The sequence below is a fragment of the Aspergillus karnatakaensis genome (genome assembly GCF_047715665.1).
Source record: "Aspergillus karnatakaensis strain CBS 102800 unplaced genomic scaffold BJY04scaffold_30, whole genome shotgun sequence".
NCBI lineage: Eukaryota > Fungi > Ascomycota > Eurotiomycetes > Eurotiales > Aspergillaceae > Aspergillus > Aspergillus karnatakaensis.
In genome coordinates, this window is record NW_027395742.1 from 153738 (window position 1) to 180986 (window position 27249).

Below are 27249 nucleotides of genomic sequence, written 5' to 3' on the forward strand. Positions count from 1 at the left end.
CAGATACCCAGCTCAGGGATAGCGACAGGGGATGATGTCTGGTGGAGGCCTCACCTGTGATTTACGCCGTTCTGTTACAAGTCCCCTCATATCTTATGTCCCTGTTTTGTCCTCTTTACTCCTACGACCTCAATTCATGTGCAATATCCCTTGTCCTTGTTTTCTCTACTGTTTTCTCCTGTGTGGATTACGCTCTAATGCCAGAGCTCTTGATGTGGAAACTTCAACATTACGCTTTCAGACCATCCCCATCTACTTGTTTTGGACTACCGTTCCAGCTCTAGTTACATCTTAAGGACTAGATATGACCATGACCTGTTGAAGCCATCAAATTTTCATCCTGGCAACTCTATTGCGACTAGTCACATTGGAGTCGGCAGGTTACGAGTGATCAGAGCGGCCATGACTATCCGCGGTTCCTGCATTAGCAGCACCAGCAGCACCAGCAGCACTAGTAAACCGTTGACGCACTGCAGCCACCCACCTGGCAGCAGAAATGTAGATCAGGATCCTCTCCGATTCGACTCCATGCCTAGCTTTAGTGTGGTGTGACTCGAGGCCACTAGTCTAGCCTTGTCTGTACGTAAGGACGTGAGTCAATGCAGTGCCGTAGTGGCAGACCGGTCACTGCAGTTTGAAGTTAGTCTAGACTAGTCAACAGCCTTGTGGTACAGAGCACAGACTATCCAAGTAACAGACAAGGCTGAGTAGTGGAGTGGATGTTCCCCGCTGTATAGAGTAGCTTGTCTACACCGCGCACCGAGTCTATTGACATTTGCCACCGCACTTACTCCTCCTAATCTTGACTATTCCTAACTTAACTATAGTAATAGTAATAGCAATTAGCCTGTACCATTGTATGTTAGTCTAGTGTACCCGTCCGTCCACCTCGCTACCACCAATCTCGCGAGGATAAATCAGGTATATATCACTATACGGCGCTAACCACTTTACTAGCCTCTTACATGGATATTCTGTTGATTCTTACCCTCGGGCGCTCAGCCATCATCCAACCGTCCCTGGAGGCTAAGGTAAAAGCTTTTGGAAGGTTAAGGTAACTAATATAATACCTGCTCCCGGCCGCCATGTCTAGAATCTGAAAAGGTCCAGAAACTTGAAAGCCGAACTGACTTACAGGCAAATCTCAGAGGCACAGCCTGAGCGAACTTGAGCTCGAGTTAGATGTTTCGTTGATTAATCCAGCGACCTTGTTGGTTGGCTACTGATTAACCTAACGTTATCTCATGGACGGAGCACCTAGGTATAGTATGATTTTCCCCTCGAAGTCTGCTCGGTATAGAACCCCTTGTTACACCAAGCGGCATGTTTCTGGGGCTCTGCGGAGGGGTTTTGGTTTGGATAATAAGATCGCGCAGGGTTTCTCCCGAGTTTTCTGGAAAGATGACCATTTCAGATGAAGACAAAAAAACCTACGCGTTTCGGAGGGATGCCACGTCTTTCGAGCGGAGGTTTTCGATATCAGATATAGTGGTTTGGTGGGGAAATTCAGCAATATAGCATTTCCTCGAACATTGACAGTGACAGTGACAGAGACAGTGACGTTCGGCCTTTCCAGGGTCAATGGCGTATACTATTGAGACTTCGGACCAGGATAAGATAGGTGTTTTGTAGTAGAGCAGATGCGGGTGAGTTATACTAGTAAGAGTAACAAACAGGGCCGGATTTCTGTCAGTCGTGCCGGAATGGTTGCTCTGGACCTCTCTGGTTGATGTTCTGAGAATGATGCTGATATAGCCAAGGGATACATATTCCTAGAGAAAGAGTAGAGGTGGCTGGCGGATAGCCTTGATTGTCGTTACGGAGGAAGCTGCCTGAGTTACAAGTTGTGAAAAACTGAGGAGCATAGATGCAATCCCATAATACATTGCTTCTGAAGAACTATCTGTAGCTAATCTTGTTGTGGCCAAGAATAGGGCATGACTTTTCAAGAACAAAAAGAAAAATTAGCACAGGTGATTGTCCCTGACCGGAAACCTGCAAACTCGAGTAAACCACATAACAGAGTCTATCGTGAGATGATGAACGCCGCCCATATTGAGTTACGAAAAAAATATCAGAAAACGAAACCTGCAAAGCAAAATCGAACGTCTACCGGGGAATGTCGAATACAAGCTCATGACTGCACTGGCGCATAGAAAAGCGTCTACCAGCGACGGTTGCCTCCAAGCGGCGCAGCGTTGGAAGCAGTGTAGTTGCCACCGCGGCCACCACCGCCACGACCACGACCACCCCAGCGGCCATAGCCACCGCCGTGGCCACCACCACCGCTGTAGCGGACCATCTCAGCGAGACGGGGGTCGATCTGCTGCTTAGCCTCAGAGAGGATAGTGACAAGATCACGAGCCTGCTTAGCGTCTGCAGAATAAAGTTAGCACAAGTTTGACGAGACAACATAGGGAGGACATACTGTCAGTGGTAAAGAAGGTGATGGCGGTACCCTTGGCACCAGCACGACCAGTTCGACCAATACGGTGAACATAGTCCTCAGAGTTGTTGGGGTAGTCGTAGTTCAGGACATGAGTGATGTCGCGGACATCTTGAGACAAACTTATGTTAGCATACGGAGCATTAGTGTAGATAGTAGCGTGGCATAGAAGCCCTTTCAGCCGTGAGACTAGATGTATCACTCTCTTCACGGACTTATCATTTCAAGTTCCGTTGCACGGGGTGAGTCCATGTGCTGGCAGATATCGCGGTCCTAGAGCAACCTTGGAATGCAGCTTAACAAGTCAGAAGAGAAGCCACCGTACTTCTCAACCAACCAGATCCAGAGATATCGGAGAGTCAGAACAGAAGAATAGAAAATCCTACGTGTCTGCTAAACTGCACTGTGAGTCCAAGGTTCTCCTGGCTTGGGAACCATTGTAAAAGACCCGACAAAGCCTGGACGAGTCAAGTATGCCAGCATGAGCATGTAAGAGAGTCGAGTACACCGTGCGATAATCGCACGGCCTCGATACGGCTGAGGTACTTCATGAAGGAAGAAAGAGGAAGAACGGGAAGGGAACAACAGGGGGAAAACGCAAGTTAATCATACCAATACCACGGGAAGCCACGTCAGTGGCCACCATGATTGGGCTCTTGCCCGTCTTGAACTCGTTCAGGACCCAATCGCGTTCTTGCTGCTGCTTGTCGCCGTGAATGGCTGGAATAGTTAGCTGAATGATCGAATTCCAAGAGTGGAAGGTAAACTTACAGAGGGCTGGCCATCCGTCTTGGCGAAGGAAGCGAGTGATTTCGTCGGCAATGCGCTTAGTACCAGTGAAGACGAGGCACTTGTTGCCACGGTTCTCCATGATCTTCTCGAGGTGCTTGAGCATGCGGTCACGCTTCTCAAAGTCTGAGATGACCTCGACAATTTGGGTGATACGATGGTTAGCGGAAAGGTCCATCGAACCGATGTTGACCTGGATGTAATCGTTGAGGAAATCGCTAGCGAGCTGGCGGACCTCCTTAGGCCACGTAGCGGACCACATGCAAGTCTGACGGTCAGGGCGGATTTGACCAATGATCTTGCGAATTTGGGGCTCGAAACCCATATCCAACATGCGGTCAGCCTCGTCGAGAACGAGGTAAGTAACACGGCGAAGGTTGGTACGGCCAGCCTCGAGCATGTCAATCAGACGACCGGGGGTGGCAATGCAAACTTCCACGCCGCGGGAGAGATCACGGATTTGAGGACCCTTGGGGACACCTCCGTAGACGCAGGTGTTCCTGATGCGAGAAGACTTGCCGAATTTTGAGATTTCAGTCTGAATCTGGACAGCCAATTCACGAGTAGGGGCGAGAATGAGAACAATAGGACCGTCTCCTGGGGCAAGGAGGGGCTGTGCGTTGATATGAACAATAGCAGGAAGACAGTAAGACAGGGTCTTTCCGGAACCGGTCTCGGCGATACCGACGACGTCGCGACCAGAGAGGGCCATAGGCCAACCCTGAGACTGGATAGATGTTGGCTTCTCGAATCCCTGGGCTTTGACTTCGCTGAGAACGTATTGGGGGAAGCCAGCTTCGTCAAAGGTCTCAACGGGACGGGGGACGTTCTTTCCCTGTACAGTCATCTCGCACTTCTTGCGGAAAGCATCAACCTCACTCTGGGAGCGGTTCGCGACATCGGGATGCTCCTTGTAGAAAGACTTTTCAAACTTGGGAAGGGAATCTAGGTCTGTTGGAAGTTAGTAATCTGGATAAGGCAAAACAGCTCCTCAGTAAACTCACCCCAGTCCTGCTTCTTCAGACCAGCGCCCAGGTTGGACATGCGGTCACCACCAGCACCGGCACCAGCACCACCGCCGCCACGGCCATAACCACCGCCGCCATAACCACCACCACCACCGCCGCCGCCGTAGCCACCACCGCCGTAACCGCCCTGACCACCGCCGTTGGAGTAGCCGTTAGAATAACCACCGCCGCCACCGCCAGCGCCGTTCTGTCGGGAGCTGTAGAATGTAAGGTTAGTTGATTATTTGTAGATTTTGGAAGAGATGATTCTTGAGCAGAAATGTCGGGTGGACGAAATCGTGGAACATGGCTAAGATTGCACTTCACCGCTGCCGCTGTCTGTAACCACAGAAAAATCACCGGCAGGCGAAAAGCGTTCTCAAACCAGGATCTCGAAATCGTCTTAACCAGTACAACCTGGTCAAAATATTCCTCATGACAGGAAAGCAACTTACCGATAAGAATCGCGCTGGTAGCCACCGCCGCCGCCGTAGGAAGACATAACGAAGTCTAGGGGATGTGTTGGTCCTGTAAACGAAATGGGGGATTCTCGAGGAGAGAAAGTAAACAGGAAAAAGGACCGGAGAGAATCAAAGATCTTCAAGAATCAAGAGAGAAAGATGAGAGAGGATATCGACGTGATATCAACAAAGAGAGAAGAGATAAAGAGGAGGAGGTGAAGAGAGAAAGAAAAAAAAGTCGGGCGGAAGGCAGAGAAAAGGAAAAATAATGAAGGAAGCCGCTGAGGCAACGCTCGTCCTTATCGGGGCTAGTGCAGGGGAAAATCTCGACACCGCCGCCGTTATGTAAGCTGATCGCAGTGGCAATCGACCGCAAAGATTGGTTCGATCGAGGCCAAACCACACTTGTAGTCTTCACAGCACCTTGTGATTCGAGAAGTGAATTGGGGTCAGAGAAAAGCTTTGGATCTGGGTCACAATGAGGCGACTGAAGGGCCTTTCTTGGAATCTTTTCTACCCAGGTTTGTGTGAAATCACGGGGTACACCGCCTCCTTCAGTCGCGCCGGCAGTATTAAAGTTTTGGTAATGATCTTCGACGGCGATTTTTGCGAAGAATTATACTCGAAGTCGAAGCAATGGCTTGGCTATATACGGAGTATAATATCTACATGTTATCTATGCCGTATGGTCACATCAAATATGCCCTTTTCCGAGCCCCATGTCCCAGAAGCTGATCTCCAACTCAGTTGCCCGAACGAAGATCTTGACCAATTCCTCCATTCGGGATGGCGAGACTTTCCTCATGTGGGTCTCAAGTAGTTCTGTGAAGAGTCAGTCGTCATTGGGCACACATCTCGTAGGAAGAGGGTCTCACCGGATCCGAGACGAACTGCTTCAGTGTAGTCTTCCGCAACATAGTTCTCAATCCACTTGAAGTATCGGTTGCCCTCTCGGAGAGTATCCTCTGCGGCATGAAGTCTCTGCGCAATGGCGCCGTATCCAATGAGACACGGAGCTAGAGCCACCTGGAGTGCCAGCCAGTCTTCTGATTGCCCGACATCAAGGATATATCTACTGTATGCGGTGCAAGCTGAGAAACACTAAGTTAGCATTTGATGAATAACTCAAGGTTCCGCAACATAAGCTGCAACGTACCGTTTGATTCAGGAAGCTTCTCCATCTCGGCTTTGGAGAGACCAAACGACTCGCAGTAGTCAACGTGCAGTGCGGTTTCTCTTTGAATGTGCAGAACAATTCTTGCGGACTGTATTGCTGCGTTAGTAGGTCGTTCCCGCCCACGAAGAGAATGGGCCTGTCGTAGATCTGACACATACCGCAGCAATAGAATCCATATCTTTGGCTTTGTACGATGCGAGGGCATTGCTTCGCGCGAATTGCACCTGGGGTACGAAGTAATTAGAACCATAGATATGGACGGGGAAAAGTCAGGCGTACAAGATAGAGATAGTCTTGTGAGAGGTAATTTTTGAATTGCTCGACGGGCAAAGAGCCGCTGCCTAGCCCAGCAACAAAGTCGTGTTCCGTGAAACGTTTCCAGACTGATCGGACGTCATCACGATCTAGAACATACTCCAGGAATCGTCCCCTGAGCATAACGTTAGTGAGTCAACCACGGTGCTTAATATCTGAACAGCCCAAAAGACATACGGTGCAAAGGGCAAAGTGTAGACAGAGTGAAAGTGGTTGATCGGACCACTGCCCTTCCCGAGATCGGTACTAGTTTTGATGCCTGCCTCGACAAACCGAACAGCACCACGCACAGCCCTTTTCAAGTCTTTACCGAGCGCGAGATTAGCCGAAATTGCAGACGCGAGGGAGCATCCGGTGCCGTGTGTATTTTTCGAAACCAAGAAGTCCGTCTCAAAGAGAGTGACCTCCTCCCCATCGAACAGAACGTCAACGACCCTTGAGGATTCGTCTGAGTTCTGCGCTGTCCTATAATCCTTTGTGAGAGGTAGATGGCCACCTTTTAGGAGGACAGCCTTGGGACCCAAAGCAGCGATCTGTTTTGTGAGTTCAATGAGGCCCTGGAGATCATCCGGGTCTGCAGAATCCTGACCGGCATCTTTCAAAAGTAGCTTCGCCTCCGGGATGTTGGGCGTAAGGACGGTTGTCAGCGGCAGGAGTTTTGTCCGCAGCCCCTTGACAGCAGCTTCAGGTAGTAACTTGGAACCGCTCGTGGAAACCATCACCTGTAATATGCCGTGTCAGATCTGCAAGTTGAAGAAGGTCTGGCGGCATACCGGATCCAATACAACAAAAGGAATCTGATATGATGAAAGCGCCTCAGCAATGACATCAATTGTCTCTGCGGACGAAAGCATCCCTTCAAAGATGTCAGCTATTGCAGCGCCAAAGCGGCCTTGAATAAGACATAGTGCCTAGGAGGAAAGCATACCAAGTTTGACAACGTCGGCACCGACATCCTCGAGACTGGCATTGATTTGCTTCTTGACGAATTCTGCGGGGACCACAAAGATGTCTTGCACGCCCAGGGTATTTTGTGCAGTCAGACCAGTTGTCGCCGTGAGTGAATAGACTCCATGAGTAGTCAAAACCCTCTGATCGGCTTCAAGACCCCTGAGCGTGGAGGAAGTGCATTAGCAGGCAATCCGGAGGGGCAATGAGGGGCGTCACATACGCGCCGCCGGAGCTGTCGGATCCTGCAATCACGAGGACTCGCCCGACTGCCATGATAGAGAAGGTGTAGTGTAATAACCAACCGGCTAAGAGCAAGAGTCCAGAGGATTTTTGGGTTCAAAAGACAGCGTATGGAGGATGGAAGCCGCATCGTGAATCTTGGGGAGAAGAGGAAATATCAGTGGAGACTCCCAAAAGAGTTTAGCTTATTTGTCTATAGATTGGCACGATGGTGGCATTTGTGTATACCCCAGATCTTCTAAATAGCTCCTGGTAGTAGAAAAGGACGGGGAAGGAGCTTAAAAGATCTTGCAGTTAAGTGTCTGCTGTTCGGATGGCTTTCATGCGGTTTGTGCTGGGATACTCATTGTTGACCAACCGTCGCGTCTGTACCTCCATCTCCTTCCCTCCGCAACATCTTGTGTTTGGTGTTGATACCCACCACCTACCTATTTTTTCCTCAACACACTGCGATAGATACAATCCACCATCGATTTGTCTCTCGTATACTTGGTCCCAGTAACTGAAGCTTCACAAAGGCTCTTTTTCGATGAAGTTACGTATTTTGCTCTCTGACGCCCTGGCCTGTCTCTCCTCTGCTGGTCGAAACATCGTCGATCAAAACACGAAGATAATAATCCTTGCTCAGAAACGGTCTGTGGTACTTGGGGTTTAAGAAAGAATTGTTGTCTCCGGTGCCCCACGAGCTCGATCTTCTAAGAAAGCGCCCCGAAACATGGCTCAAACGCTCCAAGAGAACACCGCACTGCACCAACTGCAATCAGAGCAGCTAGAGCTCCTGAGTACTCTCGACAATGTGAGAGCTATTGGAGTTAAGAAGTCTCTCACCTTGACGAGATTGGTTGTCTTTGGTCCTAGATCCGCTGGTAAAACGACCCTCCTGCAAGCTATATCCGGGATCAGCCTCCCAAACGAACGCACAGATTTTGTCACTGAGATCTTTCTGCGTAGACGCCAATACGAATGTATCAGTGCCTCATTCAATCCCAATCTGTCTCAAGCTGAAGCAATCGATGACGTTCAAACCCCAAGACCGACTTTCACAAAGTACACATCTGAGAAAGACCTACCCCTGGTGTTTGAAGAAGCGAGAGAATACATCAACGCAAGAGCCAGACCTGCCACTAAGTACACACTGAGGATTGATATCTGTGGACCGGACAAGCCGGGGTTGGCGCTTATTGACCTTCCTGGTGATATGGTCGATGAGGAAGCATCGCGGGCGGAAGGGGGTTGCGGCAAGTACATGGCAGACCCGGAGAGTATCATTCTTCTTGTGATGCCTGCTGGTAGCTCCTCGCACATGCAACTACAATTGCAGAAATCCGCGGCAAAGTTTGATCCGAAGCAACGACGAACTCTCGGGGTAATGACTCAAGCTGATCAACTGGCTTCATACTCCTTCGAGAAAACCTGCGCTCGGCTCATTCGGGACGGAAGGGCAGGACTACAATGGCACATCATTGGGAATTTACCGCCAGGGCCACTGCTAGATCAAGAGAGCGACTTCTTCTCTCAAGAAAGATGGTCTACGGTGCCTCGCGACTCGACGGGCATCATAGCCCTTAGGAAGCGCCTGAGCAAGCTGCTGCTGCAACGAATGAAATGTAGTCTTCCTGCTGTGATTAAAAGCATAGGCAAGAAGAAAGAGGAGAAGCAGGCTCAGCTAGGGAGACTGGGAAGCCCACGCACTGACATCAACAAGCAAAGAAAGCATCTGTTTCGGATTGCATACCAAGCTGAGAAGATCATCCGTGAATCTCGTGATGGAGTCTATAAGGATGGCTTCTTCGGCAATTCCTGGAACGGCCTTACAGTATCGGACCCTCGGCGTCTCCGCGCGTTATTGAGGGAGCTAGATCAGGAGTTCTGTACTGCCATGCTCGTCGGCGGTACCCGTCGACAAATACTCGATACTGACGATCCGGTAGATAGTCGAAAGCTTGTCCGCGCAGATTGTGGTCTACGAGATTGGGCACCGAACCTGTTGATACGTGAAGATAGGTCGGTTTCTCAGGACGCCACTCGCACAAATTGCTATCTTCAAAACTGGAACCCGAATCCTGTGAGACGTGAAGACCTGCAATCGGAGATTCAACAGCAGGTTGAACACAATCGTGGGGCCCTACTGGCGGGAGCGGCGGATGACCTTCTCGTGGGTGCCCTGTTCAGAGACCAGGTCCAGCCCTGGCATGAATTGGCCAAGCTACACGTCCTTAAAGTATGGGAGTCTATTGATGAGTTCCTGAGACTCCTTCTTCAGTATTTGGCTGATGAACCCACGAGCCAAGCGATCCACAAGGGCGTGATCAACCCGGCTCTGTCACAGATGAAGGAAGACATTCTCCAGAAGCTGCGGGAATTGAATGTGCACAATTCAAGAGGCCCGTTCCCTTACGGCGGGAAGGCTTTTGACACCTTACGGAACCGACTGAAGAACCGCGCTCAGATCGGCGAGCAGGCATCTTATGATACTGGAATTAATCAACCATCAAGTGATCGACTGGCAGCTTCGGATATTATTGACTCCATGCAATCATTTTATGACGTGAGTGTTTTTCAATCTTATAAGAGGTCCCTTTACCTTTTCTTGGTCATTGTTCGCTGGACCGTGACATTGAAGTTGTGTCTCTGTCCTTTACTCTTCTTCTTTTTTAGTCTCTGTAGAGCCCACGTACATCGTCGTCTTGTGAGATCCAGCGTGTTGTGTGCTTTCAGGCTTTGAACCGTACTAGCGCCAATAAGTGCAGTTCCTGGGCGGATGCTAGGGCATCCATGGAGCTGTTCGTCCCATGAAAAAGTTGCTAACAAGCTATAGGCCGCGATATCGAATTTCACGACAAACGTGGCCATCTTGGGAATCAAAAATTGTCTTCTACTTCCTCTTGAAACAATATTCACTGCTGAGTCAGTTTGTGACATGTCCGCTAAAACGATTATGACTTTGGCCTCTGAGCCGGTCGATGGAGATGATGAGCGGGAGACGCTGAAGCAAGACATCGCCGTTTTAGAGTCCAGTCTCCGCACCTGCAATGAGCTTGCCAACTCCAGAGTACTCAAACGCAAGTTTAGTGCATTCAAACAGGGTAAGATTAAGACCTTCCGAGGTGCCATTTGGACAAAGCTAAGCCTCTGATAAAAACACCACCAGCAACCCCGAGATCAACAACCCCATCGAGAGATTTCGATTCTGTGTCGGCCACTCGGGCCAACTCACCAGCCACGCGCTCGGTTGAAGCACAATGCAAAACTAACAGGCCATCAAAAACGGTTTTAGACTTAGGTACTTCAAATGAGAGAGTGAAACAAAGCCAACAAGACGGCGACCAAAGCGGATCTGGTATGTGATCTTAATTAGCCTACATATTAGCCCTAACATGGAACCCGTAGCCCCAGCTTCAAAGCGAGCTAGAACCGACGCATCTTTGAACAAAAATGGGTTCCAGACTTTCTTTGACCCCACAGGGAAAAGTCCCTGGCCGCAGGCGGATGTTGAGGATCGACTACCGACGAGCTTTGCATCAACGTCAGTTACAACACCAATCTTCGGATCTCCCTCCAAGATTAACGAACACGGCTGCTCTGATAAACCGACGCCTCGAGTAAGCCTATCGAGGCCAGAAGCATGCAGTTCGCTCACCTCTGCCCGAGTGCATCCGGGCCCAAAGTCCTCTGCAGTGACCAAAGCTTCGTCGACCTCTCGATCTTCTTTACCCAGCAAGAAGGTGTCGCCTGGCGCTTAGCCGCCGCTTTCTCCATGTCCTCCCGAAACCCGATTGCACGAACGCGTATGTTGTTTATTGTTCCCCAGAGCTACCATCCTGGGCCTGGAATAATGTTGGGGAAAATATTGGCCTAGCACTATGCAGACAATGTACAGGATCTGACTAGCGACGAGAAATGGCAATACCGCTCAATATGCGATTCAAGTCATCGGGTGCTTGCACGTTATCCACTGGGGCACATGGCGCGAGGGATTGACATGAACATAAAGAGAATATGTACCGAGTACGATGCAGTTGCGATTCTATCCCGAATTGAATTAAGTTGCTCATTCCATCATTGAATATTCCAAGTCAAAGTATAAACACACAAACGCCAAGGTGAAAAATGAAAAACGGAAAGTCATACCTTAAGCAAAAAGCATGACCCAAACCAGAAGGTGACACCACCTAGTCCTTATATACAAATCTTCAACCACCACCATATCTCACTCACGACAACATAAACTTGAACAACCCATCCATCTCAACCCATTGCCTTCCACACTTCCTCAAATACCCCTCCACAACCCCCGCCACAGTCTCGAAACGCGCCCTGTTGAACTCCACAAGCGCCTTAACGCTATCCTTCTTCTCCCCTGCCTCCTTCTCCCCTTTACTCTTCGCCTTATCCACATCCCACAAGGACGCGAAGTATAATAACTGATTGTACATCATCTTCTCTGTATACTCGTATCCCATCCTCCCTAAACACCCTTCTGCATGGCCGCGCGGACCAAGGCACCGGTGGCCATAGACGGAGATCTGCCGCGTGCGGTTCCCGCATGTGGATTCGTCGCAGACGAGCCAGCCTTCGTAGTACTTTGACGTTTGGGCGCGGATCTGGGATTCGAGTTGGGCGATTATGGTTAATATGGTGAAGGGTTTGCCGCAAGATGTGTTGGGGCAGATAATACCGTTCGGCGTGCACATGTCAAGGGAGGTAGCGAGGCCCTCGAAGATAGAGGGTGTTTTGCAGTGGCGGCAGGTAAGGGTGAGGCGTGCCGCGGATTCGAAGCGGACAGAGTCCGGAATCTGAGATTCGAGGGGGAAGATCTCTGTGTTCTGGGTGTTGGATGTTGTGGAGGTATTGATTTGGTATTTTCGCGCGTCAAGACCTAGACATTCGGCGAGCCGGACGGCATCGGTACCGGGTATGGGGGCGCAGAGACGCTCGATCGGTGGGAAGATTTGCTTGAGGAGGTAAAATTCGATGTCGGGTTTGAGGCCTGAATCTGGCTTCATGACATCTTGAAGGGTGTAGGAGCGTTTGGCGGCGGGGAGGGAAGAAGTTTCGGCGTCGCCGTTTGTGACAATGTAGGAGATAACGTCGTTGGGGCGGATGTTCTTGCCTCGGGCCAGTTCGCGGAGGGCAACTTGCGCCGGGGGCATTGTTTCTTTGTTGGGGTATTCTTCGGGGCGTTTGGAGAGTTTCTATAGAGATTAGTATGTGGTTTAGTTGTGCATTAGGGTGTGAACTTACTGTGTAGATCACGTATTTCTGGACAGGAACCGTATACTCCCTCATCTTGGTGGCAAGCTCACGTAGGTAGTCGTGAACACGGTTGAGGACGAGCTCTTGATCCTCGCCAGAGAGGACTTCATTCAAAAGCCTTTGAGAAGCCTCCTTCGAGAGCGCACAGTACTCACGTCTTTTCATATCGAGACCCTTGACTTCAAGCTTGTCGACGTATTTGCCATCAACCTCGGTCATGTTGACGGCAGCATACTTCTTCTTGGCGTGCAGTAGTAGACGACGGAAGATATTGTCAATGTCAATCTCCAACAGACGGTACCGTTCGTTGACGGACTTCTTGAACTCCTCCCCAACCTTTAGAGCATCGGCGATGGTGTCCATATTCGTGTTAATCATGACAGAGTCAGTATCACCGTAGATGACCCTGAGCTGCTTGCTCTCAGCGAGCTCCTTAGTGCTCCGCAGAATCTCACGACCCTTGAATGTCGTGAGCATGGCCAAAGGTCGAGCGTAGAATCGACTTTGCGTGTATCCAAGACAACCGTACATAGAGTTGGCGGTCAGCTTGAAGGCCAATTGCCTGGTGTCCCACAAGGCGAGCTGTTCTGGTGTGGCGCGCTTGTCCTTCATCAACTTTTTGACTTCTCGTCGACGATCGACAAGAGTTGCAATGAGGTGAGGTAGGATACCCTGCTCGGTACCAGGGGCAGGAACATCTGGCACCTTTTCTTCGTTCTCATTCTCCGCCTAGAGAGGTTAGTCTCGTTCCTCAACTGGGGATGGGCGTCTTACCGATGGCGTCCGATCAACAGTAGTGAAGCATATGTTGTACTCCTGGATGATACTGGGGTACAAACTGTTGAAGTCCATGACAAGTACAAACCTGTCATAGAGTCCCCTCTCTGGCTCGAAAACGAGACCACCCTTGTACTTATCCTTCTTCTTCTTGTCTGTGCCCTCTTCATCTTCTCCCTCAAGGGCTTTCTCTTCGGCCTTCTGCAACTTGGCGGAATACTTATCTGGACAGATGTACTTGTTCCGGTGAAACTCGTGGAGCAGAATGTACTCGTTACGCTCAGCGCGAGTACCACTTAGTGTCCTAGCCCATGAATTACCAGCGATGTTTGTGAGGACCTTCGTGAGGGAGAGCATCTGGAGTCGGAGAACCAGAGCGGCGATAAAGTATGTATCCGTATCGCAATGGTTGACGAAATTGACAAGCCCATCCTTGGAAGTGGCCCATGTCTTCAGTGCGCCTTCGATGTCAAGCTCTTGCCGCCCGTTATTTGGGCCAAGATATAGATCGCACATTTCGGTGAGACTCCACGATTGACATTTCATCATGAGTGACTAAGTCGTTAGTACAGCGTTTAGTTTGAGATCGGTCGTCTTACCTTGCCCATATCGTTGGCAACATCACAAACCAGCCTACCTGCGACGAGATGCCTTTCAGTGAAGAAACCACCACCTCTGTTAAAATTCTTAGGCCACTCTCCACGCTTCAAACGACCGAGGCGATGCCACCCGGGTGTTTTCTTCTCTTTCAGTCTGTTCAGCAAGATACTGAGATCAACTTCCTGGAGTTGATGGCCCATCAGGACATCAGGATCCATCTTCTCAAACAGAGCCATGAACTTGCTGAGCAGGAACTGTTCGCTCTTCTCCAGCAAATATGTACCTCGTTGCTTTCGCACTTCAGCCTCAAAGTGTACCGGGTACGAGGAGCCAACCGGCCGCATCACTGTGAAGGTTTTGCAAGGCAGCTTCTCTGGCGGGGTGGTTTCCGTGATAGACACATTCTCGTAGACGCGTACGCTGGCAACCAAGATCTCCTGTTTGTTCTCCTTCACATTGAGTTGTGTTCGGAAAGCAAGGCTCATCAGGGTGAGAGTCGGCGGGTCAAGGTTCTCGGTGTCAGGGACAGGCGAGATTAGTGCCGGCTTCGATGTTTGACATTCAAACTTGCACCAGGAGGCGTTGTTGACTGCGCCAAAGTCGGCTTCTTCAATCTTGAGCCAGCAAGGCCCCATGATGTTCTTCCAGAGAACAAACTGCTCGAATAGCGAGGTGTTGGTGCCAAAAATATGAGAAAAAGTCTCTCCCTTGGTTTCCATGGGAAGAGCGGGCTTATCGTAGGGGTAGAGGAGCTTGAGGTAGTCTGTTTCTTTCGGGACACCAGGCATTTCAAAGGCATACTTGCGGGAGCATTCTTTGATCTTGTGCATGCCGACTCTGAGCCTTGACATCATCTGATCGACTTCGTGGTACACATCCTCCATATCGATTTCCTCATCTGTGTCTTTGCCGTTCTTGCTTCGGTACTCCCGAGGTAGAAAGTACAGCTTCCGGAGGATGCTGTCAACCTTGACGAACGCACTCGCATATGAGCCATTCTGCTTGTTCTTCACCTTTCCGAACAAGCACAGACTGCCGTTGACTTCCGTGTAGTCAAGCCAGAAAAAGCGGAGACTACCATCTTCCTCCGCCACATCCTGAGGCCGCAGTTTACCGAAAACACGCGCCTCTGATGACGCTGGGCTGTTGAGCACGTTAAGCTTGTTGCGCACGTCGTTCCAAGAAGCATTGACATCCGCTGCAGCCTTCACCGGAGAGGAACTAGCGGGTGTAGGGTATAATTCCTTCTTGATCTTAGGCGGAGGTCGGCTACCAGAAATGTTCACGCTCGGCGCTTTAGATTCGTGGTGACCAGTCGCTTGAACGACCTCCATCAGGTCTTCGTCATCAGACTCAGGTTCTTCCTTGATAGGTACTATGTTCTTTCGCTCCACCGCTTTCGTAACCGGAGAAGAGGGCATCGGATCGCTCATTGGGACATCGTCATCGTCTGCGTGCAGAAGGGCTGTGTCATCGTCGTCTAGGTTGAGAGCCGGCTCGCCGTTTGACGGAGAAGCAGGATCACTGTTCTCATCTCGTCGTGCATGTTTCGGTGTGCGCGTCTTCTCGGAGAGTGGAGGTGACAGAATTCGAACTTTGCGGCGTGTCTCCGACTTCACGACATTATGTTTAGGAATCTTATTCGAAACCACATTCGTATCAACCTCTCCTAGCAGATCCGCGAGAAAAGCGTCATCTTCGGCGGTAGCGACCGGCTGCAAGAGCACAGAAGTTAGCCCAACGCCTTCATGCTCATTCCACCACTTCCTTGTTTATCTCTCACCTTCGGCTTCGGCACTGCCGCCGCAGCACCACTATTAAAATACTTCGAAATGCCGTTATTCATCTTCTCCTTCCTTTGCTTCTCTTCCTCACGCTTCCTCTTCGCAGCCTTACTCCTAGCCGGTAACTCATCGTCATCGCTCTCATCGCTATATCGCGCCGTCTGCTCATTCCAGACCTCTCTCCCATCATCTGCGTAACCCTCACCATTGTCGTCGACCACGAAGTCGTCTTCATCCAATCGCCCGCGGATAATCTTTTTATATCCCTCGTCATCGACTTCCTCGTAGATATCGCCCTGTTCTTCGACCTCGTATGTTGAAAGACGCTTTTTTCCGGAGGCACGCAGGGCGCGCAGTTCGGCGAGCTTTGCGCGGGCGGAGGCCATTGTGGGTGTAGTTTCAGAAAAGGATGATTATTGCATAGGCGTAGTGGGTGAAGAATGGAAAGTCAAGGTATCGAGCAAGTGGAAACACACACAGGCTTTGTTGATCATTTGGGAAGGGATCGTGAAATTGAGAGTACGGAGTAATGACAGGAGACGCGGGAGGAGCGGGCGACGCGTGTGGACGCGGTGTGGACGCGACCCCCACCAATTACCGTTAAGTGGTTTTGCTTTGCAGGTCAAAAATTGCTCCACCACGAATCATGGATTTTTATTTCCAGTGTTAGTATCTGTTGTTAGAGTGGCTTGGACGCGCTTGGGCCACCGGTCCACTGTTCTGATTGTTTTGTTGTACATTGTAGCTGAATGAGATTTCATCACCGTGTCTCCGAGGTTCTCCAGATACTCGCCTATTAATCGAGGCAAATACCGATGATTTATTGGCTAAACAACAGCTATCTAGAATGAGAAGAATTCGCTATCCATGGGGTTAACCTAGTAATATGCGGATAATTTGGTAGAAACATAGTTGCGACGATTACAGCCCCGGTTTCTTCCAGGTTCCAGCTCTCCATATAACTACTATATATATACTCCGCAGTGTACCCCTTTCCTGACGAGGCCACGACTTGCGATTACAACGCTCCACATTAAAAACGCCAGATCAATCAAAATTTCCTGCAAGGGCCAAGTTTTAGCTGAATACTGGACCAAGTCCATCGGAAAAGAAAGTTAATCTGACAAATCTATGTCCGAATCCGGTTCACTAAACTCTTCTACGAGAGGTCAGCAAATCCGTTGAATAGATGCATTGTAGAGGACCAATGCATAAAGTAAGTACCTTGCGCGAGCCCAAAGTCAAACGAGCCGTCTAACTTTTCCGCTAACACCTCCCGAATCATTGCCTGTGTCTCGTCCAGGAACTCATGCGCGGACATCCCGTTCATGATCGAGAGATTAAATCCTCTATTCCCTTCACCCAGCTTCGAGATGAAACCCACCACGCCTTTCGCGGTGAAATTGCTAAATGCGAAGATAGATAGGCCTTTTAGCTTGGGGAGGTTTAAGAAGGCGGGCCAGATGCTGTCGTTGACTGCTTCGCCGGAGATCCAGAGGCGCTCGAGGTTTGGGAGAGAGGCTGTAAGGATCTCGACTTGCTCCATGACAAAGCCGTCGGAAACGTCCTTTAGCTCAAGGTCGCGGATGTTGGGGAGCATGGTGAGTGCGCTCACGAGTTGGACATTGTCAAGAGAGTCATCGCTTCCTTCGCCTCGGAGGTAGAGGTATTGCAGAGAACTCTGGTTGCCAAGAGCTTCTAGAAATTCACGGCGGTTATAGAGTTGGAAGCCCGCAAAGGTGAGGCTTGTGAGTTGGATATCAGGACTCGTCAGCACAGTGCTTAGCAGGGTGATGTCATCCATGAACTTTCGCAGTGTGAGATGTTTTAGTTTCATGCAGCTATAAATCCATTGAGTGACTTCGGCGACAGTCTCGTGGAATTCCTCGTTCCGTGCGGTGGGCTTTGAGTCCGTCAAGGATAAAACTTCAAGTCGCGGCAATGCGCCTAGCGATGGAAGCTCGCGGATCGTCTCGATATTGAGATACGTCAGCTTCAGCTCGACCAAGGAATTTATCTGCGTTCCTAATGCGATGATGGACCGAGGGCCGAGATCAGAGAAGCTGAGGATCTCAAAAGATTCGAGCGAGTTTGGCCGGAGAGTATTGAAGAAATCTTCTGAATCCGCCTGTGCCGTGGTTTGTTGTTTGTCCTGCCTTCTTGAGATGAGTGCTAGATCGAGATGGGTGGATGAGCAGTCTATACCAACTGTATATCGTCAACTGCTTGAAATCATGACAATGACTACTGATATTCTCGCCGGTTTGCTGTGATAACGCGGCTCCAGACCAGAGGGTCAGACTCTGCAGCTGCGGTAGACCGGCAACCCATTCGATCAACGTCGATGGTGGTACTGCCTTCTGTTAGACTTGGTTGGCCAGGTTGCGGTATGGATCACTTACCATCGCAAGACATGCCCCTGATCAACGGATTCTGCCTAACAATGGCTTTCAGGAATGAGCACGAAGACATACCGCGGAACGTATAGAAGACTCACCAGACCCCAACTTCACCTTCATCCACTCATTATCCGGCGGAGTCCTGGCAGAGCGCCTCCTCTTATTCCCCTCGACCACATAGTCTTTCGACACGAACTCCGCAAGTTCCGGTGTGAACAGTTCACTAAAGACCACCGTCAACACTCATCCATCTCTTCCCGCCACTCAGACATCTCTCACCCGAAAAGTTGGGGGAAGGAGAGAGAAAAACATACTCCTTAACGGCATTTCCCATACCCAATAAATTCCCTAAATCATCCAAATCCAAATATCGCAGAAAGGTATAGTACGGCAAATACGTCATGCCCGCTTCCAGCGTCGAAAGCACAATAGACCGCCACAGGATAATCCATTTCCGCAACGTCGGATTCTGCTCTCCCTTCAAGCTCGTTGAAGCAAAAATCGATCTTCGAGACTGGGGTTGATGAGTTTGTGATTTGAATTGCTCATCTTCTGTCCCGCCGCCTCGGAGTGGGGATGTTTCGTAGATTCTGGGAATGTCAGCAACGGTGATTTGAACGATTGGAAGATATAGTAAGCAAACCTGTATAATACAACCAGCGCATGCTGCGCAAGGAACCTGGACGCCAGCGCACATTGAAAAAGAGTATTATAGTCCCTGTCTTCGCCTATGTTATCGAGAACCATAGAGAGGATCTCGCTAGGGAGAGTGGATGTCATCTTGTCGAATATTCAGCCAAACCACAGCTTGAACGTAGTAGCAAGCGCAGATAGGATGCTATCTACTAGGATCTATCTCAAAATATAGATGAACAATGAGACTGACGATGAATTGAGGATGAGGTTGATGACAGGACCGGTCCATGCTTGACCGCGGCGGTGCTTACATAACCACGCGTTTCTTGGGCCTGGATTGAAGGCTGAGGATGCATCTTCTCGTGTTGTTTTCATACGTACTTGAAGTGATGGAGATTTGAGGTAATTCTACACTTTAGTTTGTATTCCCGAAGAATCTATTGAGCTCACCAAGGGACTGGAAAAACCAATCCAGCAGTGCGGGTGAAACCGCTCAACAGCAATGCCAACCCTCTCTTTCTCCCTCCTTCCAGGCTCTCTACAGAGGCTGCAGGACACACTAGCATGTCTCGCGAAATTCAGTGACACAGTGGCCATTGAAGCAGAGCATGATATGGTATTTGCCTCCCAACCAAGCTCATTCTTAACCAACCTTTAACGGTTCCTAGCTCCGCCTCAGCGGCCTCAATATAAGCAAAACTGCATACTCCGCCTTCGTCTTCGAAGCAGATACCTTCTTCGAACGATATGAGTTTGGTCTAGCAAGAAGATCACGCTCATCTGGAGCAGGGAAGTTTAGCTGTCAGGTTCTATTGAAGGTGCGCTTCTTCACCAATCTGAGTGAGTACTCTGTTGATATGCAGCTCTAGGCCCTCCTCTCCGTCTTCTCAGGCCGAGGAACTCGGCGAGATAAAGACACCGCTGTAGAGCGATGTGAGTTTGAAGTCCATGAAGACGAAGATGCGACGGAGTGTAGGCTTGTTATTAGGATGATTTGTGGACTCGGTTTGTTCTTCCTACTTGCACTATACTGATCCCTATGGTTACGGCCACTGATTGCGACATCTAGGCGTGATAAAGTCCTTTAAACTAACATATGAATCAACGACAATCCAACACGCCATCTTTGAGCGATCTTCCGCTACAAACGAATGGAGTATCGGTCCCTTATTCCTGAAGGAGATCACGACCCATTTCAGTCCGGCCGCGGAACAGTTGGATATCTATTCTGAGAATAGCAAGGTGATTTTTACGAGTTTTACGACGAAGATTACGGATGGAAAGAGTTCGTCTACCTTGGTTCTTATTCTTCTGTGATGTTGTGAGGAGGATGTGCTAACGTGCTGCAGATACGTTAAAGCAACCGGTCCATACCTCCGTTGCTATCGATAAGAAGGACTTTGAATGTTACTCCGCTGATGACGGGCTACATGTGGCGATCAGCTTGAAGGATTTCAAGGCTATAATATCACATGCTGAGGCTGCAGGAGTGTTTATCACGGCGCGATATACCCGTCCTTGTCGACCGCTGCAGCTAGCATATGAGTTTGGGGGTGTCAGCACGGTGTTCACATTGATGACGACGGGTGAACCGAGCCCAGAGGACGTGCCGACTTCGTCTAGACCTGTACCGCAGTTATCTGCTCGACAAACTCCCGTAGCTGCACCAGCGCGGACGAGTCAGGCGAGTAACTCGGCGAACTCGAGACAAGCTCCTCCAAGGGGCCGGCCGATTCGTCCACTTACGGGATCGGCTGCCAGAACAGAGTCAAGTACACAAGCTACCGCTACCACGCAACCACCACCCTCAATGAAGTTCGATAGTTTGTTTGTCCCGGCGGATGACGATCGGCAGTGGGATGTGCCTGATGATGAGGAGCCGGAACAGGAAGATATGCTTGGGTGGGATGCAACGGCTGATCCGGACAACCCTGATAGCCTGGGACCGTTATTGAGGGATAACGAACCTAATTTCAAAGACCTCGCCCAGGGAGCCAACCAACAGGATGACATGGGGATCCCTCCAACGCAACGAATGTCGCAGGTATGTTGTCTTCACCCGCTGTGTGATTAAGCTAACCTCTGTAGCTCCACGGACTCGGACTCTTCGACTGAGCACCATCCTTACCCTTACGAGCGAGAGACAAGGAAAGTGCGGTTTTTGAGACTACCAAAGCCGCCCCATCAGGACCCAACAATCCAACTTGTCGCGCATCCTGCCCCAACACCATTAACCTCGACACCCTCAGGAACCGGTATACAAGCAGCTACATCCCTCACATTACCCTGGCGATCCGTCTCAGGTCCACAATTGCCATGCTCTCCCCAACCCCACGCAGCAACACGTCCATCCTCCAACAGCGTGACAACATGCTCACTTCCCACCGCGACCTCCTTGACACCTTTCACCTCTGTCGGCGGCAACTGACCCCGATCATCTCGGCCCCAGGCAAGAAGAGAGAGATCTTTCTGATGTACATACACACCATGCCAGCTTGCATTGATGCTCAAATACGCCTTCACATCTTCACCCCGGGGTGAATTAGACAGAACTCCCCACCGATCACCAATAGAGCCGAGAACCACAAATTCCCCTTTCTCATTATTCCCAGACAGAGCCGTAAACTCCCGTCCGCACGTAGCTAAGGTCACCGGAAACCCTATCCCGTCTATCCGCGTAGGTCTCCAAACAATCTTTTCCCCGACAAGGCCATCCCCAAGCTGTCCCTTCCTCGACGCACCCCACCCATATACACCCCCATTCGACAAGACAGCAACCGTATGTCCCATGCCGCTCGCAATGGCAATAACCTCCGTGTCCTGCGGCGGAAAATCAGGTATCTCAACTGGCGTCTTCGCGACGGCGTTCTGTACCCCAGGGCCCAAGCCAAGCTCTCCCTTCGCGCCGGAACCAAGCACAAACACCTTATCCATCTTGGATTCCGTGTCACCATCCTCTCTGTCGCCTAAGGCTGCGACAAGCATTGTGGCTTCCCACGTCGCCGAGACATCCTTGAACCTTTGGAACACTGTCTTAGACTGTGCGTCTTGAATGGAGATTCTCCGAAACCGGTTCCCAGATGTCCCATTATCATTCTGTACCTTTACCTCCCCGCACCGCCCGTCGCTTCTCTCCCCCGCTGCATAGACTCGTCCGTCATCGAGTAAAAGCAGTGTGTGGTTTCCACCAGCAGCAATCTTCGAGACTTGCGCTGCAACAGGTTTCTGGAACTCGGCTTCACTCAATTCGGAGGAGGGTATCGGATCGTCTTCGAAAATGCATCTCATCGGCATGGAGACGTCTTCGTTATGGCCGATACCGAGTTGGCCGGAGCCGTTGGAGCCAAATGCGTAGAGGGGTTGAAGGTGGGGCATTGTTGGTTCTTCAACGGGGTTGAGCGAAAGAGAAATCTAAATCATGAAGATTGCACAGAAGCCAGTTATGTAGAATCACGCCATTGTAAAGACAGACAATTTTGATTCAGAAACTGGCTGTGGTGTAGGATAAGTTAGAAGTTGAAGCTATTGACGGTGCGGGGAATGGATGGAAGGGAAGATACTCGACACCGCCTGGCTCACCGCCTACCTTTTAACCCTCTGCTTGCTTCCCCATCTGTTTTGTCTGGTAGAATGATAATGAACGCGGAGCTGGTCGTTTGAATCGCCTGGGCACCAAGTCTTTTGACTTTCAGCAACTCAATTTAACACCCACGAGAAAATTACTAATTGACTTTGTTCCTGAACGCTTCCTCGACTCGAAATGTCCTCCTCAGCCTGCAACTGCAGTCGCCGCAATCCCCAGCCCGATAACCACCCTCCCAGCACCGAAACCATCACGATCCTCAAATCCAGAGCCCTCAAATAACCCCAGAAACCTCAACTAAAGACCCATATAGACTCGGCACAACATTCGCAACCTGGGACGAAGCAATCGACTCCGTCTTCTGGCACACAATCCAGCGCAAAGAGTCCTTCAAAGTTCTCCACAGCGACCGCAACACGCGCTGGGTCGCGAAATGCCGCGATAAGACAGGGACGTGTAATTTTCGACTCCGGCTTAGTCCCAAAAAGCAAGGGGTTGTCACTACAGTATCTCAGCCGCATTGCTGCCCTCCGGAGACGCATGAGAAATGGCGCTATCTGTCGTCGGCCAAGTATCTGAGTCGGCGGAACCAGGAGCTCTTTAAGAATGACCAGACCATTAAACCTCGTACGATCCGGGCAGTAGAGAAGACTTTGGCAATGAGATCTCTGCTAGTCAGGCTTGGCGCGTGCTGAGGGCTGCGAGGCTTGCTGCTTGTAATGAGGATATTGAGATGCTTACACGCAAGGTTAGGGCAGGGAAGATGCGCCGGAAACGGCCTAGTGGGGAAGATAGTACCTCTAACCTCGGTTCGTTGCCGTGATTAGAAGTTATGGAAATGTCATAGCTCGCCGGTTTCAGTTTCAGGTACTTAGGTGTGATTAATCTAAGATGGAGACTGCGGGGTACGATAATCAAGGAAGATGGAGTCTTATGAAGTCAAGATTGATCATGATCCGGATCGAATGATCGGATATTCGTATGCGAATTCAGTCTATGTACTGGTGGTGGGGTATGTAAATATATGTAGGTGAAGGAATCAACACACTGGACGCTGGACATGAATGCAATTTTTGAAATGATAAGAAAAGAGAATTATTGCGCCATGAAAACTCGAACAGAACAAACTATGAGTGTTTCTCATTAATGGAGGTCTGGGTGGAGTCGTCCGACCGGGCAGCCGGGGGAAGTGCAAAGTTGTCGCCCTTGTTAGGCTTGTCCTCCATTCCGCGGAACATGGGGCTCGTGCGGTGGAAGTAAGAGTGGACATGGCCCTGGAGGAGGTCCTCATCGGTCTCTTCCTCTTGAACGTTCTTGTCCTTCTCTGAAATGCGGGCGCTCATGGCAGCCTCCCACTCAGCGCGGAATTCCTCAACCTTCTGCTTGTAGTCGAGCTCGGCGTCGTAAAACTTGCCCTTGCCGCGGAAGCGCTCCCAGAGAGACAAGTGCTTAGGGTGGACGGCGGGACCATGGTATTCTTCCTCACGGCCCTCACGAAGGTACTTCCAGCGGCGCTCTTGCTCCTTGAGGTCGAGACCGGTGGTGTCGGGGAGGAAGAGCCAGGTGAGGATGACACCGGCAAGACCGAACCACGGAACGACGTAGAATTTCTGTTGGGTGGTGATGTAGTTGTAGAGGACGGAAGCGAGGAGAGCACCGAGTTTACCGGCAGCAGCGGAGATACCGTGAGCAGTGGCGCGAATGGGAGTTGGGAAGACTTCGGCAGCAACCAAGAAAGTGACCGAGTTGGGACCGAATTGGTTGAAGAAAGAGCTCAAGAAGTACATAGCCTGGAACTCCTTGATGTGTTCGGGAGAGGTGTAGTACTCAAAGTTGAAAGCAGGGACGATGAAAAGGATAAAGTCCATCATAAAACCGATAATCTGCATCCACTTGCGGCCGTAGAGCTTGTTGTCGATCATGAACGAGGCTAAGTAGTATCCGCAAAGAGAAACACCGACGTTAACCAAGTTCCAGAGCCAGCCGGGCATAATGGAGGTCGAGGCGGGGCTAATGACCTTGATGAATTCCGACTGGAACAACTTGTTTCCGTAGAAGAAAACGTCGTTGGCAAACCAAGCGCCGGTAGTGGCGACGAGGCGGAAGCCAAAGTGCTTGAAAGTCAATCTGAGAGACTCGACATCGTATCCGGTAACGGAGGCCTTTTTCTTAGCCGCCTGCAGCTGCTTGCTGGCAGCCTTCATGTGGTAGGCACGGTAGTAAACGAGCCACAGAGTACCGACAGCAGGGATAGCGAAAGAGACACGGTAGGTCCACTGAGCAGAAACAGTCGAGTAGTCGGGGTTGCCGCTACCGTGGTGGAAGCAGAGCAGCAAAATGATGAGCAAGACCTGGTTGAAGAACTGACCCCAACCTTGCATCAAGAAAGCGCTAGTGACCTTGCGACCACGGTGCAGACGATCCTCCTTGGTAGAGACCTTGCCGGAGCCAACAGCGTTCTCCATACCACTTGTAGCAGTCATAGGATATTCGCCACCAACACCGATACCGTAGAAGAAGAGTGACCAGGCGTAGCAAATGACCCAGCCGTTCTGCGTCACACCCCAGGCAGCGGTAAGCATGAGCAGACCGATGAACATGATCGCGGCATCCTGAATCAAACCCCATCGTCGACCGAGCCTATACCGTATTAGAAATTGTTCAAATTTATTCCGTCAAATTGACATACCAGTCACCAAGAATACCGACGAGGATCTGACCAACAATGATACCGCAAATCTCGAGATAGTCGATCGCGTTGAGCCATTGAGCATTGCAAATCTCCTTGTCATCCCAGCAGGCGGGGAAAGACGCCTGGAAGAGGGGTTTCAGGTTTCCGATCGAGAAGAGGACGTATCTAGTGGAAATTTTGTTAGCATAGAGCAATCTGAAAACGCACGCGCACACTCACCCCTCAAGACCCAGACCCGCACCAGGAAGGACCATATTCCGGAAGTAATAAGAAATCGGCGACAAAGGATCGACCTTGATCATTTCCCAAATCCCGCCGAGCTCGCGCTTGGCCTCCCCCGCATCGTATGAGCTGACGAACTTGATCTTCTTGAAAAGCGACAAGTCCGCCCAGTAGGTACCATCCGCGGTGTAGCTGTCGTCCGGACGAATGAGAGCGTCAAAAGCGCCCTTCTCATTGATGTCCATGTTCTCCAGGGGATCGTGAGTCCCGGTCATGTCAGGCCCATGGGGCGCACGCGGGCCGAAATCCGCCATCTCGTCCTCTCACAGCCGGTCTCTCTGCTTGACAACAATTCTGAAGCAAACGGACGCTCTTGGCTTAGAAGTCAAGCGTCTTAGAGGCGGCAGTGCCTTTCTTGGGAGGGCTTGGAAGGGCTTGGGAGGAGAAAACTGGCGAGTCAAGTGGTTGAGGCGTCACAAAGGATGTAAGCCAAGTCGGACAAGAGGGAGCGCCAATATATAGCTAAGAAATTTCTCTGGGAAGCAGCGGAAGCGGACAGCCAGCCTGATGCACACATGGGCCTGAAGTGGCGTCTCATGGGTGGTTGACCAGTCTGGGCTGACCCAGCGTATCCAGCGCAACAGTCAGGTTCCACTGCTGCAACAGCAATGACTGGCAGACTGCGCGGGATGAATATCCTCGGCGAGACTCTCCAAGAGGCGAACCATGCTAGGCAAAAATCGACTCGAGAGTCGAGTTCCATTATTCGCCTCATTTTTTCCCTCTTGATAATAAGCCAGCTGCACCTTCTTTTTTTTTTTTGATCAGCGCTAGTCTTGGCGCTTGCGGAGGGCTCAGATCTTGTCCCGTCCAATCAAGACCGCACGTGCCGGCAGAATACTTTGCACCGCCTTCTTCTTGCAGATCCGCTCCTTCCCAGGTGGCCAATCGCTCCTTCCTAATCCCCCACGAGCTCGAATCTGGAGAAAAACGGAAGGTGGTCATGCGAGTTCTTTCCACGTTCCACTTTTCACTTTCCACTCCAATTCCACTCCCGAGACTTGCTCGGACTCTCGAGTCTCGGAGCAAGCTAAGTTCTTACTTCGTTACGTTCTTACGTGGGGTGCCCATCATGGGGAGTCCGATATCGAGGCCCGTACGCTGTCTTTCTGCTATACGCAACACCGTGAGTGTAGCCTGCAGTGACACATTTCTTCACCACTCAACTCCCTCGCCAAGCCTCCCCGCTGCAACATGACGAGTATGCTTGTGTCATTCGTTGCTGATACCTTCTACTAAGATCCTTACTGACTCGGTAGGAATCAAATCCTGCAGCCTTCAACTTTCAAGAAACTGGTCCTTCGGAATTGCCCGCCTTGACCCCTGGAATGCCCGGAATATGGCGGAGAAGTGTCATCGATCGCATCTGCCATCCCTCGCATAAGCCGCTGTCAACACGTGTTTGCTACCCCTACTTTCATAGGAGCGCGCCCATTCATTCTATCGATATCAACCCACCACTATGAAGCAGCCAAAGTTTCTTACCTCCGTCAGCTCAACGACATCGGCACCATTTCCGTTCTAGAACCTTGTTTTGCCCATCATTTGCCCATCATTACGCAGTACTCCCACCTTCGAGACCTCGTTTAATCTAGTTTCACCACGAGGACTGAGGGCGACAGCATGTGGACAAAGAAGACGTGCGCCCGAGGAATATACTTCGCTAGTTCCACTCGTCACATAGAGTTCTTTGCTGTGGGCCGCGTTGAAGCTATCTATACAAGCCACCTTGGGACGCAGATTACATGCCCAGTCAACCTTCAGTATTTGCGAACGTGACAAGAGTCCGTCGCTGACAAGCACTGCGCGAGTCGTCTTAGAGGACGCCGCAAAAGGCTTCGCAATGCTTCGATG

General features: G+C 50.6%; 7 protein-coding genes across 7 annotated transcripts; 2 read left to right on the forward strand and 5 right to left on the reverse strand.

Annotated features, from left to right (window-relative positions):
* Window positions 1-2164: 2164 nt before the first annotated feature.
* On the reverse strand, window positions 2165-7419 carry BJY04DRAFT_208087 (Phosphomethylpyrimidine kinase-domain-containing protein; the record flags this gene model as incomplete). The annotated part of the gene is made up of 14 exons (XM_073713944.1): window positions 2165-2376; window positions 2429-2557; window positions 3059-3166; window positions 3218-4186; window positions 4240-4460; window positions 5447-5525; window positions 5579-5794; window positions 5860-5968; window positions 6039-6104; window positions 6160-6310; window positions 6373-6917; window positions 6969-7051; window positions 7124-7305; window positions 7367-7419. The coding sequence occupies 14 exons, from the start codon at window positions 7417-7419 to the stop codon at window positions 2165-2167; spliced, it is 3123 nt and encodes a 1040-aa protein (XP_073570274.1).
* A 682-nt stretch (window positions 7420-8101) lies between these two features.
* BJY04DRAFT_219199 (P-loop containing nucleoside triphosphate hydrolase protein) lies at window positions 8102-11129 on the forward strand (the record flags this gene model as incomplete). Its single annotated transcript, XM_073716516.1, has 4 exons — window positions 8102-9934; window positions 10205-10472; window positions 10670-10726; window positions 10777-11129. The coding sequence occupies 4 exons, from the start codon at window positions 8102-8104 to the stop codon at window positions 11127-11129; spliced, it is 2511 nt and encodes an 836-aa protein (XP_073570275.1).
* A 295-nt stretch (window positions 11130-11424) lies between these two features.
* Window positions 11425-16246, reverse strand: BJY04DRAFT_78319 (DNA-directed DNA polymerase alpha catalytic subunit POL1). Its single transcript, XM_073721071.1, has 5 exons — window positions 15803-16246; window positions 14019-15734; window positions 13417-13974; window positions 12631-13371; window positions 11425-12581 (listed from the first exon to the last, which is right to left on the reverse strand). The coding sequence occupies exons 1-5, from the start codon at window positions 16187-16189 to the stop codon at window positions 11601-11603; spliced, it is 4383 nt and encodes a 1460-aa protein (XP_073570276.1). The 5' UTR covers window positions 16190-16246; the 3' UTR covers window positions 11425-11600.
* Window positions 16247-16749: 503 nt separating this feature from the next.
* On the reverse strand, window positions 16750-19084 carry BJY04DRAFT_191329 (uncharacterized protein). Its single transcript, XM_073711627.1, has 7 exons — window positions 18846-19084; window positions 18517-18792; window positions 18301-18425; window positions 18206-18250; window positions 18009-18156; window positions 17028-17959; window positions 16750-16962 (listed from the first exon to the last, which is right to left on the reverse strand). Exons 1-7 carry the CDS (start codon window positions 18980-18982, stop codon window positions 16919-16921), a joined length of 1707 nt encoding a protein of 568 aa, XP_073570277.1. The 5' UTR covers window positions 18983-19084; the 3' UTR covers window positions 16750-16918.
* Window positions 19085-19226: 142 nt separating this feature from the next.
* BJY04DRAFT_78335 (putative DNA repair protein rad9) lies at window positions 19227-20967 on the forward strand. Its single transcript, XM_073721072.1, has 5 exons — window positions 19227-19454; window positions 19507-19656; window positions 19708-19843; window positions 19908-20123; window positions 20188-20967. Exons 1-5 carry the CDS (start codon window positions 19341-19343, stop codon window positions 20910-20912), a joined length of 1341 nt encoding a protein of 446 aa, XP_073570278.1. The 5' UTR covers window positions 19227-19340; the 3' UTR covers window positions 20913-20967.
* BJY04DRAFT_78338 (RCC1 domain-containing protein) lies at window positions 20968-22447 on the reverse strand. The gene is made up of 2 exons (XM_073721073.1): window positions 22425-22447; window positions 20968-22330 (listed from the first exon to the last, which is right to left on the reverse strand). Exon 2 carries the CDS (start codon window positions 22211-22213, stop codon window positions 21023-21025), a length of 1191 nt encoding a protein of 396 aa, XP_073570279.1. The 5' UTR covers window positions 22214-22330; window positions 22425-22447; the 3' UTR covers window positions 20968-21022.
* Window positions 22448-23355: 908 nt separating this feature from the next.
* BJY04DRAFT_191334 (putative MFS phosphate transporter) lies at window positions 23356-25809 on the reverse strand. The gene is made up of 3 exons (XM_073711628.1): window positions 25333-25809; window positions 25111-25278; window positions 23356-25061 (listed from the first exon to the last, which is right to left on the reverse strand). Exons 1-3 carry the CDS (start codon window positions 25647-25649, stop codon window positions 23549-23551), a joined length of 1998 nt encoding a protein of 665 aa, XP_073570280.1. The 5' UTR covers window positions 25650-25809; the 3' UTR covers window positions 23356-23548.
* Window positions 25810-27249: the final 1440 nt, after the last annotated feature.